Here is a 16,552-nt window from a genome sequence, read left to right on the forward strand (position 1 = left end):
TTATTCATCCTTTAACATACGTAAAAAATTACTTTGCAAAATTTCATTTTTCTACTTTTTTCTTATATCTTTATTACTAGATTTTATATATGTTTCTAGATTGTTCTATTTATTTGTCTTCCTATGTGATATATGTTATCATAATATGCTGTAAATTTAATTAAATATATTATTTAATGATTTGTTCTAGGTATAGTTATTGCTTACATATTTACAAAGGCAAAGGTTAATCATGTTTTAAGATGCAAGCTAAAACTAGATACGTTGTAGGGTAACAATTAGAAAAAGGAAGTTAATTTATTAGGGTTCCGTACCTCGAAAGGAAAAAACGGAACACTTATAGCATCACTTTGTTTTCCGTTCGTCTTTCTGTCTAGACCCTTTTCCTCAGGAACACGTGAAGGTGAAGTAACACATTAAGCTGGAATTTATTATTAGATAATTCACAAGATTTTTTATTCAATTCATCAAAATAGCCAAACGACCGCTGCACAGATATTCGCAATTGCAGATGCTTTTAATAGGTTTGATGAAGGAGAAAATGTTTAGTATAAATCTGGCAATAAACCAGAAGATTTTGAAGAAGTTATTCTTTAAAACATGCATACATGGATATAAACTGAATTGTAATAAACTTTAAAGAAGCTCCAATACGAACTGACTCGTGATTGATCCAGTTTACACGCGAGAGGCGGTCGTCTGATATGTTAACAGAGGATTCTATTAATGTATTCCAATGACCGTTTGCGACTGACAGACACAAAGGCACTATGATTCAGATATCGTGAGGCGAGCAGTTGCTTCGTTGTGTTCAATTGTTGCGAAAGAATGCCAAATCTGTTGCTTGTAGCGAGCCAGTGGCGCGTGGGCCACCGATCGAAATGGTCGTTGGGTGGGTAGCTGCGGCTGTGCTCGCCGCAACCGCGCTTGGTGCTACTATCGCGCGTGAGTTTTGTACTTTCAAATTTTACAATATTTAATTTCGCCTTTTAATATTAAAAAGTATACGTTGTTCATTTCATAAAAAAGTATGTTTAAAAATATATATTTTTTAATTTAATGTTTTGTGGTAAAGTAAGTGAAGATAAAAAATGCTTTATATTAGTAACTTAGCGTAATAAAAACCTAAACGTTCACAAGCAATATGCACAAAAATGTTACATAAAACAAGGGCATTATTTTTCTAGATTTTCGTCAATTTTTTTTTTGAAAAAAAATTGAGTCGGTTTTCTTAAAATTTTTGTTTGTTTTATGATTTTACTGAATTTGGAGTTCTGTTACTAATTTCCTTAATACATATTTTGGAGACAAAAATCAGACAAACAAAGAAAATGACTACCTAAATTTTATGTATACATCTTTCTCTCTCTCTCTCTTCAGCCATATGAAGTCCACTGCTAGACATAGACCACCCCTATAGCGGATATATTTTCTAAATTCAAAAACAAATTATAAATACAGCTGTCATAGCAGATAACCTCTTATCTAATCAAGAATACTATTGTATATTATGTCTGAAGATAATTATAAGAACACCACTAATTTAAAATAAAATAGATTTCTTCAAAACACCAAATGGTCTTCATGAATTGTTCTTTTAGTTCTTCAACAAGAAACAAAACAACATCATGATAATAGTCCAAATCAAACAATTAGGTACATTTTATGCATTTTTCATACGTTTTAATCTTTTAAATTTCTTGTTTTTTTTTTTAATTTTTAAAATTAAATTATAAACGGCTATATTATCATCAAATTTTAATAGACAAATAAATAATATTTAAAAAAAAAGAAGATACAGCAATTTTTTTTAATTCACAATGAATATCCTAATCTAATTTATATATGAATTAATATTTTAATCACTGTTTTAATCATTATTCTCATCGATTTGCCTTGCATTTATCTTGCATAACATCGACCCAATCCGTAAAAGGAACGCGTTTAAACTAACGTATTAATCACATACATTCGTTATGTCATCACAATTACATAATTACGGTTGCAACTTACTCTATACGATTTTACCTAAAACATTAGCCACTTAAAAAAGACAATAAAAAAACTTTATTGAAAATTAAAATTAAAGTGCAAAAAAACTATTTGGTAAGTCAAGTCTGACGCTATAACTGGCCATCGTGTAAGCTTGTAAAAAAAAATAAAAAATATATTTTTAACACACACATATCTACTAATTAACATTCTACAATGCTATATTATACTCTTCCAGGTATGACCTTTAGGTGAGTACTACAATGACATATCTTGGAACACAATTAACAACACATTTCTATTTAGTGAATGAAATGCCATGGAGTGTGAATTTTGGATGCATTTTTTGAAATGAGACAAATACAATTGAACTAACGTATTAAAAATTATTTATTAATTTACAAAAAAATTATCATATTTTTATTAATTTACAAAAAAATTACTGACACGTTTTTTAATTTATGACAATTTTTTAAAAATTGTTCAAACATCACAACCGTGTTGTTCTAAAATGTAATATAGCGTAAGTATAGTAAAATTATAAATTTTTCGAAAAAAACGAACACATTATTATTTTTTTTGATCATACCAATAATATTTCAGTGCGCGTAATACCTCTACGAACGCCGTCGGATCAAACTTTCATAAACTCAAGTCGAATAGTGAGGAACTTGCAACGTGTATGTACGTAGATACATGGATAAAAGGGAAGCACTTATTTGGTCATAGGTTGCACATGTACCTTTAATTATTAACAATTAAATTATAACCTTACTTTGGGTGTTGGATTAACAATATTTGTCAACGCATGATGCGAAAAAACCTATTAGAAACGTATCAAATTACTCATGAGATTTTAATTTTTAATTAACAAAGAGTTTAGGTGTAAAATTATTTCACTAAAGGCTCAAATTACCGTGGGTTTCTGAGTCCAAAATCTCCGTTTGAAACAGAATTATCTCTGTGTTGTCAGATATAGACAAGGATGACGATATTATACAGAGATTGTGGTCTCTAAAACTCACTGTTAAGCAAATTTTCTCCGTCTGTCCTAACATTTGTAATAAGTTTACGTGTACATAATATAGGAATATTATTAAGAAAATATTTTTTTACAACCGATATTTACATACAACAGTCATGTTGTTTGCGATGTTATTTAATAATAAAGTACTGTAACGTTTGTGGTTATGTCATATTATTTATTTAAAACGAATAACTATATTGAATTCTTAAACAATTCGTGGGCAATAACATAAAATGTGACTAAGACGTCACAGTAACGTTGTAATGTACAAAATTGCACGTGTCACTGACCGTAAAGTGAATATCCTTTCTTTTGATAAAAAAAAATAAGTTCAGACCCACGCATTGATGCTTCAACTTCTCTCTCATTTAAATTGATCAATTTCTCCGACACAAGACATGTATCTTTCTTTCATAGTTCAGGACGCTTTATTCGTGGTTATAGTTTTTTTTTTTATAAATTGCTATAACCACGAACTTTCTTTCAAATTTTTAAGTGACACGTAGTTGGCCACAATTTTTTCGTCTCTCGATTACACTTCTTTTGATATTTTAATTTTGTATATGTATTTGACTTAATAGCACAAATGCGAATATTTCGTTATTAAATAAGCCAAAGTTCAAAATATAATTTAATATTTCAGCCACAGAAAAACAATTGCTAGAGAAATCAAGTTGCGGGAGAGTTTGGGTGACAATCCATTCGCCTGCGATAAAACTGGTCGGCGGAGGAGAAATACTGGACGCTATTGAACTTAACTGGGATTTCGCTGATTGTCACGACGCACCTGGACAAGTAAGTAACTGGAATTCATGTTCTATCTAGCCGCCGACTGTGACACTGGATTTATTCACAGCGAGTACGTTATGCGTAATGTAGCGTCAGTTTGATGTGAACTGAATTAGAATGCGAACAGAACCAAAAAAACTGCGTAACGCTAGCTCACAGTAGGTGGCTAGTTTGAACGCGCCTTTAAACTACAAGTGCATGAAATCGTCTATTACCACTGCCAAATAATAAATACAAAAATATGTTTTTTTAGAGTGAATAAGCTAGCTTTTGACCATGACCCCAACTTATGTAAAGAGGTGATGTGGCTGAAAGGTTGTACGCACTAGTTTCAGTAAAACAAAAAATAATTAGAGTAAACATGGTATGATCTTAAATGCGTTCGTCTATGCATAATAACACAACATACATTTTATCTCGAACGTAATACATGCATCAGGATATCCGTTCACCTGATGACCACAATTTAAACGCGGTAGGCGTTTAATTTACGGTCATAAAGCAGATATCTACCGCGTTTTCCACACGACATTATTTTCCACATCGTGTACGTAACACGTAATGCATTATGATATAAATACTATAAACAATGAGAATTACTTTTGAAGGGTCCAGTCTTTCCCAAAGTGGGCGATCTTGTGGGCGCTGCAGGTCTCAGGTTATAGTTAAAGTTTCGTTTAGAATTCTCCGTTAATATACATATATAGGTCACAATAATTAATTAATTTAATTTGAAGTTATAGTGGTCTTTAAATATGTGAAAATATGGGGGCACTGAAAAATAATTTATTCTCAAAGTGGGCGGTAGACAAAATAAGTTTGAGAACCACTGGTGTAGACTCATTAAGATATTTTTCCTTTTCACTTTCTATCACCACGTTCAATGTTTACCGTTTTGCTACACATTTGCCAATAACATTTATGTACCTAAATTCAAAAGTTTTATCACGTGTAGAACATTTCGAAACATTAATAAATGTCTTACAAGCTATTGTATGCAAATTAGAACTGGAAGAGTCAATCAACTATCTTGCTTGTTACTATTGCTCGTGAGTAGCGCAAGCCACACGTGAGTTCCATTGACGACCTATTTTTAAATCACGATCATTCGTTCCCTTTCAAACGATTTATTACAAATACAAAAGTGGGAATATGAATAGAACGTAGGAAGGATGTGTCCTGCGTGCTCGTTCTCAATTACTGGTCAATTACCCTAGTGTACTATTTTTAAAGATACAATCATCAACCTGCCCTTATCCCTACGAAGGGTCGTCAGAGTATGTACTACTCGTCCATACATCTGTGACTGTTTTATCTGAATCCACCACCTTTTTACGCATATCTTCTTTCAAACAATCCATCCATACTTTATTTGGTCTTCTACTACCTTTGTAGCCCTACATATTCAATCCTTTTTTTGCTTATTACGTATCTGAATATTAATATTAACCGTCTATTTAAACTGTTGAAATACATAGAAACATTTTTTTTCTGGCAGTCGGAACTCAAGGTTAACGACAATTTATAGAACCATTAACAACATTTCCGAACAAATTCACCATATATATGTACCAAACCGTCTGTCACACGGTTTTCACCTATTAATGACTGAAACATTAACTTTTGATTGATTTAACTTTAGTTACCTTATATTTAGGATTTATTTAGGTTATTTAAAAATAAGCTAAAATATTATTAATGTCTTTAGAAGATACTATACTAGGTACTGATTTAGAAGACAATGCAATTGGTAGATATGCAATCAGTATAAGGAACCTAATCGTAGTTAATGAATGAAGGATGGCACGCATTAGTTATCGCCTATTCACTTTCTCTTAAAGGCATCCGCCATAATCAGATAGTAACTTTGACGTAGTGGCTTGATAAAAATCTATTATATGTTGGCTAGAAAGTTTGTTAGTAGCTGGCTATCGATTTCATTCCTTCGTGCTAAGTTTGTAATTATATTTAGGAACATTACAATATATATATTTGTCAAAATATATGTATAAAACATATCATCATTCCTGTCATTTTTTGGTCTCAGAAACCCACGATAGACCGCTTACAATTTGCCGTCAATGAAAACCTTTGATTGAATTCTAATACAACACAACTATTGTATGTTTACGTTTCAGGACAAAATAATAATATTTTACCAATTTCCATTTACAGATTGGTCTCTTTGACCATCAGCCTGGTACGTGGAACGATGCGTTAGTTTTCTACCCGATAGAGTCACCGCAAGGTCGCATTGTGACGAAGACATCTCTGGGAGCGAGCACATTGCCTGCTGGTTGGAACACGGGCGCTGGTGCTAGAGGCCCGCATTGTTTATGGCCATGGGTGGGCGCTGGACACTCAAGAGGCGGCGCCGAAATCAAGGCGTATAACTGCTTGAAGATACAACCAACATGGATGGAAGATAACGCGTAATAATCCTTTTTGTTAATTTATATTCAATAATCATTGTAACATTAACAATTTCCACAATACTTTGCTCTTCCAAAGGCAAATTACTAAGTACCTAAGTACTTAACAGGTGCATTAATACGTAATATAATTTTTAACCCTTAATTCGATGGTGTCCAATGTGACAAACAACTAATTAAAAAAAATCTACTGAACTAGTTTAGAGAAAATTACGTAAGTATGACATTACTAAAAAAAAAAAAACATTTTTTTGCTACAAAAAATTCCGTCGAATTAAGTGTTAACAGTAGTTCAATCTTTTGTCACGTAACCATACTAAATGGAAATTGCTGGATCTAACAATGATTTACACCGTCCTTTTAATTGCCAATGAACAAAAGTCAAGAATTGAAATGGATATACGCATTTGTTGCCCAAAAATTTCACATAAATATTTCCTCAGTTCAATTGAACCGTCGTTGAACACCTCGGTGTTCCCGCTGATCGTTTTCTTTTATAAAATAAGAAAAAAAAAATAACCACAAAAACACTATGTGAGTTTAATCACAATACTTTGTGCGTAAAAAAATGCTTTCATCTTGTTATTTTCTTTCAAAACATTCGGGTTTCATACTGTATAGTAACAGAGCACACTATACAGCCACGTTCGACGTACTAATTTATAAACTGTGCCCACAATTAACTTAATGAATATTAATAACGATGCCGCTCTTCCCTTACATAACCGAAAATATATAATATATGTATGTATACTTACCATAATTGTACGGTTAGATACTTATATGCCCACTATTGTACTAAGGATATACTGCATAAAAAATCTTACAGATACTTTCCCAAAGGTTGAAGTGAACAACTAAATCGAGAGAAGCGTTAACTAGTTCTCTCTTAAAAACTAACTATTGCGATCAGAAATTTCAAAGCTTGTATTTTAATATAATCGATCAACTAACGACAACGCTTTACTTATTCATTGTGTAACATTATTTTAGGAGCGTGAAAGTTTGTTATTTAAACAGTGACTTATCGATTTGACATGACTCATCAAATTGAATGTAGTGCGACTTAAACTTATATAAAAACGGCTAAAACAATCATACACACGAACATATCGTCCGGTAGCGGTATGGCACATCAGGGTCCCCCCATCGGGGGCCCTGCATAATACCAGTCCCACTCATCTTGATGTAGGGTCCCGGATGGGCTCGAAACTAATCGCTGCAACACAAAACCGGACAAACATACGTTAGTGTTTTCGCCAGTTTTACAAAGTTTGAATAATGAGACTTATTTAATAGTGAGGGTCTTAAATTATACGTTAGCATTAAGAATTCATCTAGTATTAATTAAATAATAAATCTATTCGCAGTGCTAAGATCAACAAGCTCCGGATCGGTCATTTGGTGCTACCAGGCGCACATAACGCGGGCGCATGGAGCTTCGACACGGAAATTAGCAGTGTAACCAGGGATAACTTCGTCCTCTGCCAGGACCGCTCTATCTGGGCACAGCTCGTCCACGGCATCAGATACTTGGACTTCAGGATAGGATATTATGAATTTTATACGGATAAAGATGAAAGGTATGCAAAATAAGCGTCATTTTCGATGTTAATTTTAGAGCGCCAATAGCCTGATAGTTAAGGATACCGATTTCCGATCACAAGGTCGGGGTGCGAATCCCGCCATTAGACTATTGTCGTTACCTAACCTATCCTATCACAAGCCTAGAGCTTATTTGGAATAGCAGAAGAAATATTAGTAAATTAACAAATACCTACTATTTTTTTTAATTACTAATCGATCCCTGACAACAGTGAAGTCGTTATAGATGAAGATAATGAATAGGGTCTAGGATAATAAATTATACTATTATTCAAGTATTGTTGACCTTTTTATTAGAATAGCATCGGAATTAGAATACTCCGAGTTCAATTCTGTACAGAATAAGGTAAATTTGTTATTGTTAATATCAATAATAGATACAAGACAAAGGACCACAAATAGGTTAAGATTCAAGATAGATTATTGTTAATGGTAATTCATAAAATGTAGTCATTTTCACGTATCACATTAATCTTTATAATAATCTAAAAAGGTTTGTTTTAGTTCTAGTATTAGCCAAACTACTAACATTAGAATAATATTATAGACATCCTTTGAAATGGAATCAAAGAGTTTGTAACTATGTTGGCAGAATTCCAAAGTTCGGTTACACTCAATTACACACGTAATTGGAGTATACAACAGTTTTGGTAGAAACAACAAGCTGCTCTATTTTTAAATGTACAATAAATTTTTATAACAATACAAATGTAAAACATAACAATTTTATTATATTAATTCAAGATTATATTAGAAATTAAATTGCTAAAATTTATATTGAAAAAAATGGAGTAAAAGTCTGGTAATAAGGCGCCTGAATCAAAAAGAAGTATTAATTTTTAAATTGCACAGTGCTTACAACTGTGGTAACTGAAAACCTTCATTTAATTTTTGTTGGTAAATATAATTAAATCTTACTTATATTGTAAATGCCTAAGCTTAGATAGATGGATGTTTATTTGAAGGTATCTCCATAACGGCTTAACGGATCTTGATTAAATTTTGCACAGATGTAGAACATAGTCTAGAAGAACAGATGGGCTAATTATTAAGTTTTTTTTTAAATTTCGAACTGACGAAATCGCGGGCGACAGCTAATCTTAGTAATAAAGCGTTCATTAAATTTTAACTAAATAATTTTAAATATGATAAAGCCAATTTACCGTACAGATCTATAAGAATTTAGAAAACGATTCTACTATTTCTTCAATGTACTATTTAGAAGATTGCAGAATGCTGTGCGTTGATTAACGGTGTCCGCTCGCTTCCGTATACGTTACATAAGATTGTTACGTAGTTCAACCTACATACAAGAATTGTCTATGTTAACAATTCGTTTTTCAGATACTGGTTAAACCACAACTTAATACGAGTCCGTCCTTTGGTACCTTTGCTGAAGGAAATTAGAGCCTTCTTAGATGCTACTAACGAGGTAATACATTTTTTCATCCCTTTCTTTTCAATTATAAGCAAAGACAGCTAAGTAAAGAGGCTTTGCAACATGTGATTTGAAATTATGATTATTAAACTAAGTTTTAAAAATATATAAATACATCGCAAGAAAATTTACAAAATTTAATTACGAAAGTTGAACCTGTACATAAAGATTTCATGTCTAATTAGTTTTCACAAATTTCATAGATGTTATTGACCTTATTTCTGTTGTTAACAAACGCGTAAGAAGTTTCTTGGCGATTATTACTAGAAAATCGTTGCAAGATTACTGTCACTCTAACAGTATTAAATAAAATAATGTTTTTTTTATTTTAAATCAGGTTGTTTTTCTGGACGCACATCACTTCCCAGTTGGGTTCTACGAGCAGGATGGTAGCCCGATACGCAGTGTGCACGCTGGCTTGTTGGAACTAGTGAAGCGTGAGCTGGGCCCGCATCTCGCGCATGCGCAGCAATTGAGCACCGGCCCCGGCACCCGGGGACCTACGCTGCAGTCTCTCATAAATGCTAACAAGCGCCTGCTGTTTAGTTACGTCGATCATGCTGTTGTTACAGGTAATAAAATTAAATTGTAAAATGTCGGCAAACATTTTGGATGACAACGGAAATTTTAACTAAAAGTATATACAGTTGTAATGGATATAATCCCCAAATAGGTGGAATATTCTCCCTCTACTTTTCTCCTGATCGGATTGTTAGTACATAATTTTCAAAGTCTTATTTATTTGACACTACCAATAATAGAAGCTTAGGGCAGGTGAATCAATTGGAGCTAATAAACAGTACTGTGTCAGTTCTCTCTAAATCCAAGTAAACAATGCAATCAATAACGTACTATAAGTAAGTAATCCTATATCTTAGTGCGACAAAAATAGATTATAACATGAATAGAATAAATGTATCATTTCTTTAGACAAACATGTTGATCACATGTTTCTTCTTTCATGTTTCTGCAGAACAAAAAGTTTATTTTTCCCTCCTTCAATTTCTTATGAATAGCTAGACTTAAAACAACTCTTATTAAATATGCGAGTGCTTAAATCTAAATTAGGGGAGGCGAAACGGTTGATAGCAACCATGTCCAGTAGATCATAGCGAGATAAAAATATAAATACTTAAAATATAACATATAGTAAGATGCTTAGACGTAATTTACACTAATATAAATAGGTATTTACTGAAAATACATATCAGATTTATGATATCATTTTTAATTAAAATATAAGTATTAAATGAAGTACAGTATTAAATTGAATACTCATTTTTTACAATACAATAAATTAATTTTGAATTTTGGGACACGCTATATATAGATTTAAAATTTTAGTACAAAATTTAAGTATTGTTTTTATGTACATACATTATCGAACAAATCGAGCAATGAAAATGTGCTTACACAGTCTCTTATCCTTTGTCGTGTTTTCTATTTCTTTTTACAAAAAAATGTCAAACGGAAACAGCTAATTATGATAATAATCTAATCTAAAGTAATTTCCGTTTCATAAATTATTGACATAACAATTGATTATGAAAATATTAAAAATCAATGAATCAGTTTAACTTTGAAAGGCAGTAATAAAATGCTTAAACTTTTAGAGTGAGGGTCAACGACTTCCGGTATATAAAACTTAAAGAGTGATGAAGCTCAAGAGTTCTTGAGCTTAGCACTACTCGGGTTTACTCTAAGCACGTTAAGATCATAACTTAATGCCCAAGCGGCCTAAAAACAGCTTCGTCAGTAACTTCAGATACATTATTAGAGTTACGTGACCTTTTTTTTACCATGTTTTAAAAAGTTATAACAAAAATATGTCATATCAGTACATTACTAACTTTTTTATTTTGTTATCAATTTCGTATTATCTATGACATTCAAGTAAAATTCATAAGAGATTGCCTACAATATTGGATGCTTATTCCATTATTATAGAATCTGCTATCTTTGTAAGCCTGAATAAAAGCTTGGTCAAAATTATACTTTATAACTCAAAATTTAAAGCCGATTATCGATGCTTCTTTAGTTTTCTAAAAAATTATCTTTGTTTTTTTTCAGACAACAGATGGCTGTGGCCGATACTACCTCACTTGTGGGCAAATACGAATAGTCCCACACTTTTATTCGAGTACTTAGATGATGCTATACCCTCGTCACCACAACCGCACGCGTTGTCACCATTATTCTCAGCTATGGCACAAACTACACCAACAGTACTAGATATACTGTTGCTAAGAGGATCACTGCGAGCAAATGCTGAAGCTGTCAATAAAATTGTAACCAATCGACTTAACAACCAATGGCGACGTCACGCTAACATCATCTCGACAGACTTCTTCCTAGGCAACGATGTCATTGACCTATCGATAGCACTTAGTTCAGAACGAGGCGCTCGATTATGACGAAGTGAAGCAGGTCTCCGGGTAAATAGGTCGATTTGAGGTCGCTCGTTAGCAAGCCGCGCAATTCGTTCTGTTCACACCGCAAAGATTTATCTAGTTAAATTATGATCGCAATGCTACACTGCCATACATTCCATTCAGGATAATATAGTGAGATATTTTGTAAGTTCTATTTAGACATCAACTTGTCAAGCGTTCCGGAACAGAAGTCTAGGAACTTTATACTTCAAGACTACGAGCATTGTTTCAAAAGTTCGTCTTGTATTTCAGAGAAACTTAATGATATGCGATGTTTTAGGTATCATGTATAAATGGAAATTATAGAGGTTCAAAAGTAATCAAAAAGCGCCATAATTATCAAAATATGGAAAGGAACTCACGTGTATTGTTTCTATTCCAAATGCAAGTCATTATGATGTAATAACTATAACCCTTTTAAGCAATAAACATTGAGTTATTTTAATTTTATTCAAAGGAATTTTAATGCTTACTGGAATGAAATATGCAGTTTCGATTTTTTTGGCACACCTGCTCAGCAAGGAATGTTTTTGTACATATGTAAATTACAGTATTATGTAAGAATAAATCGATTGTTAGACACCAAAGGTATAAATAAAAACATTATTTAAAAATATCTTCTTTTTACTTATTCAAATAAGCATACCACTAATATTGGCATTAATAAATAGTACCTAAAAATTAAAAATACTTGTACTTGTAACAAACGAGGTAGATTTACAGTGCTTTTGCACTAAACTTGTAGAGTGAGAGTCAGGTCAGGTGTGTGGAGCCAGGAGGGGTAGGAGCTCGGCACGGCTCATGCGTGCGAGCTGGCGCGCGTCCAGGCCCATGGCGGCCGCCGCACCTCGCACGTCTAGCCCGAAGCTCTGCAGCAGCGCCGCCAGCGCCACCTCCTCACCCGTGCGCGGGTCCCGCAGTCGTGGACACGATCCGTTGCACTGCGGCCACGAGCACCGCTCAATCAGCCTTCGCGGCGCGCACCGTGCTTTCTCCCGGGTGCCCCTGTCTAACCGACGCTCCCAACATGAGATCGCTCGAGGCAACGGCACGCCTGAGACGTTAATCGCCAGCCATTCGGGTCGAGCCAGCGCACCGTGAGCTATGCAGGCCGGTGCAAACGTCGATCTGACCGTCTTGAGGCTGGACCGCAACGCAGCTCCCGTCTGATGCACGTCGTCCCACTGAGCGCGGGTCCGAGGCGCGCGAACGCCTTCCGCCGTTAGTTGCGCGGAATCGAACAGGTATTGAAACACAAATAGAGGCGTTCGTATGTAAGGGTATAAGCGATACCCAAAGTAGCATAGCCACGGCTTCTCAGAATACTCGCGTACACAGGAAGTCGGCGGAGAACCACGCCAGTAAGAGTGTCCTAATCTCGCAACTGCGTCCGTCGAAAACGAGCGTCGACCTTTTGCGGGTCGATCAAGGAACCAGCCCGAATCGGCGATCGCAGCGACTCGCACTCTGTGCGGTCTGAGCGCCCTTCTAATAGCATCTGCGTTTAGCATTACTCCAGCGCCACCGGCGCTAGATCCGACGAGCAGAAGTCGTCCTGCCAGACCGAGCCTGATAAGGTCGGCAAGCACCGAGCGGACTATGAGACGGCCGGCGAAAACAAAGCTACCGTTCGCCGCTGAGAGGCGAGTACCGGCCCACATGTCACTGGAGCAGTATGGCAACAGGACGTGGTTCGAATCGTGCCACAACGGGTTGGTGGTGGGGTCGGCGGAGAGCAGCGCAGGGGCTCGGCGCGCTCGCGGCCAGCGCGTGGACGACATGAGACCGGGCCGACGCCGCCAGCGTGCGTCGCATGACGCTGCGTCCCAGCAGTAGCCCCCGCCCTCCAGGTACACCACCCAGTGGTGACTGTTGCTGCCGCGCCGAAAATAAAACCTGAAATATAACCAATAATACTTTGCAAAACAGCGCTATCTGGTTACATTTAATGTGGACTATATTTGAGGTCCTTTAAAAAAGCAGCAACGACTAGACGGCACTTGAGGACCCAAAGCGTTGAATTTTTTGTTCTAAACTCGAATATTTACTTGGGTTCCTCGTCTCCGTCCATAAATTCGCTAAAATATATAGTTTATTGAATGAAAGTATAGTTACCCAGCCGGCGAACCATCGTTGCAGGTAAGCGACGAGTTGGAAAGCCGCGCCAGCCGCAGCCCATCGCGCCGCGCTGCACTTTCGCTGCTGACGCACAACACAACCTGGGTATCAATGAAAAATAAATACAGAGTAAGTATTATATTCCGGTGGGAATAATATGAAGTCCCTTCCCCTCATATCCAGATTTCAAACAAGGTATAAGCTTTTAAAAAAAGTTGTACAGGCAAGTACGAATAATAATAAATTTATCGTAAACATGAAGCTGAGATGCAAGCCGCTTCCTAGCCTTATCATCATAGCTCCTCAAGAGTAACCATTAAAACAACATGAAGTTTTTTTCTTAAGCGGTACACTCAAAGTGATGTTTTTTCTGTTTATTTCACGAACACGTTCTTCATGCGAGTGCATTATTAAGTTACATTCTCTGAGCGATGCGACCAATATGAATAATTCAATTTTATGATCGCGGCTTGTGTTTACTTAATATAAATAAAATAATATGTTTGCAATAAAACTTCGCTACTTTAATCTGTTAAATAAATATAATTTGTTTCTTGGTTGTTCTTTCCTGTTTTCTATAAATAAATAATCGAACACTTAGGAATTGACAATGATTATAGATTATGATTTAGCATAAACTTGGAGATGTTTTCTAAATTTATCTAGGCAATCTTTGTAGATTACGTGCACTTTAAAACTGAACGTTTAATTCGTCTTCATTTTGCCAGTCACTTTTGCAACATAAATCGAGGATCTTTCTTTCTTTTTTCGTTCAAGAAGCCAAAGTTATCGCAAAATATTTCTCAAGTACATTATGACTTGATTTCTATATAATATAAGCGGCATTGAGGGCGTCGGTGTTTAATTATAACATACAAGAAATGTTTTTACAAAATATTTAGTTAGTTTACGTGCACAGGCGCCATAACATATTCACCTCTATACTATTGTAAATTAATTTTAAACGAAGTGTGAACTTCTAATACACACAATTTATGTTTATCTAAAAAACCAATTACCGAAGTAGGAACTGTTTTAAGCAAAAGAAACTAGTTAAGTTTAAATTTCTTCTTTTAAATTTCTACGCAAAGAGACAAAAATATTGATTTTTAGAAAAAAACATCCATGTATAGACACGATAAGAAAGAAGCGGCAAAAACACGCGCGACAATATGAAAACAAACACAATCTACAAACAAATAGTTCACTTTTGTCACAGAAATTCACTTAGTTTAAAACTTAGTAGTTTCCTCTTATTCTAGACATTATCACCACCATTTTTTTTCAGACAACAAAACAAAAAGAAATCACTATTAAATATAAATAGTATGCGTACACATATGGTCCATGCGAGGCGAGCGATGCGCAGAAGCGCGGTCATCGCGGCGGCTGCGCTTGCGCGCCCCGGTATCTCGCACACCCCATGCCGCGTGACGTCACTGCGCGCACAGTAGCCACCGAATAAAGGCTGTATTTACGCCGGGGACGGAGCCGCCGTACGACTCGTGGCGCGGCGTCCGACCGAATAAAGGTAAAGAGTGGCGGGCGCTCGTTTGTGCGCCAGGAGCGGCTCCGGCGGCGAGATCAAAGGCGGCGCGGATCAAAGGCGCCGCCGCGCGATCGGCATCCGTCATTATTATTATGCAAGCATTACGGAGCGCGTGAGTCGGGCGCGAGGGCGCGAGGGCCACGCGAGCTAGCCCGGCTGCCGCTGTCGCTGCCGTGCCGGTGCCCTCGGGATTCAGCGCCCGCGCACACCGGCCACGCGTTTTGCACCTCGTTTCACTTTAATAACTCCTTTTGGCAAACATCTGTGGGACGCGACGCCCCGCCCACCGGCCCGTTTGATCTTCTAATTTATATCTACATTCTAATGAGTTCAGTACACTCGATAGCATACTTACAAGTTTCGGAAAACGAGCCTTTTGAAGTGAATTTTGCTTTGATCATTTTTTTTATTTTATGCAACAACTTTATCATGATATTGTTGATCTTGTGTCGTTAATCAGAAACAGATTTGTGGATGTCAGTAACATAAGATTACCGAAACTATGAGTTAACAATTTATATATATTTTTGGACATATAAACAAACATTAGAAGTGCCATTTTTAGTATAAAGACGACGTCATACACGAATAGTTGATGCAAACACCTTTTTAATAACATAGTCGATTGCAATGTAAACCTTCTTAATGAATCCTAATAGAGCATTTAGTATCTATGCACGACTTTTAAACGCCAAGGTTCATGCCCTAAAGGACATGCCACATGGGTGGAACGGAATCGCGACGTTCCCAGAATTACCGTTACAAGATAAGTAGGTACATAAAAAGGACAAGTAACCCCGTAACAAAGTTGAGTGAAACCTTATCCGGTCAGCATTGCAACTTTTTATAAAAATTTCCTTTTTCTTATTAATTGTTATGTTTTATGTGTTATGATTGTTTTGTTATATTTTTGCTAATTGTATTGTAAAATTGAAAGGATTAAATGTTATTTCATTTTTTTTAACACCGATGGGGTGTCATTAAAGTGGGACACTACTATCATTCAAAACTGCAGGCCATTGTAACTTTTTTGGGGATTTTATTGCGTTGTCGCATTATCTAATTTGTCTGTTATCCATTGCGGCGGTGATCCGCATGTATGGCATCTATCTAAGTTACCCAGATAATAATACCAATGTATCGTGATTAACTCAGGAACTTGTTTATCGC

The 16,552-nt window shown here is 35.7% G+C and overlaps 2 protein-coding genes across 2 annotated transcripts; one reads left to right on the forward strand and one right to left on the reverse strand.

Moving 5' to 3' along the window:
- The first annotated feature begins 195 nt into the window (after positions 1 to 195).
- On the forward strand, positions 196 to 12,317 carry LOC106122212 (PI-PLC X domain-containing protein 1). Its single transcript, XM_013318121.1, has 7 exons — positions 196 to 945; positions 3,663 to 3,814; positions 5,984 to 6,240; positions 7,611 to 7,823; positions 9,190 to 9,277; positions 9,621 to 9,855; positions 11,354 to 12,317. Exons 1-7 carry the CDS (start codon positions 882 to 884, stop codon positions 11,695 to 11,697), a joined length of 1,353 nt encoding a protein of 450 aa, XP_013173575.1. The 5' UTR covers positions 196 to 881; the 3' UTR covers positions 11,698 to 12,317.
- Notum (palmitoleoyl-protein carboxylesterase notum) lies at positions 12,212 to 15,506 on the reverse strand. The gene is made up of 3 exons (XM_013318122.1): positions 15,170 to 15,506; positions 13,831 to 13,934; positions 12,212 to 13,611 (listed from the first exon to the last, which is right to left on the reverse strand). Exons 1-3 carry the CDS (start codon positions 15,212 to 15,214, stop codon positions 12,474 to 12,476), a joined length of 1,287 nt encoding a protein of 428 aa, XP_013173576.1. The 5' UTR covers positions 15,215 to 15,506; the 3' UTR covers positions 12,212 to 12,473.
- Positions 15,507 to 16,552: the final 1,046 nt, after the last annotated feature.

The sequence above is a fragment of the Papilio xuthus genome, unplaced genomic scaffold, assembly GCF_000836235.2.
Source record: "Papilio xuthus unplaced genomic scaffold, Pxut_1.1 DF826933.1, whole genome shotgun sequence".
NCBI classification, from domain to species: domain Eukaryota; kingdom Metazoa; phylum Arthropoda; class Insecta; order Lepidoptera; family Papilionidae; genus Papilio; species Papilio xuthus.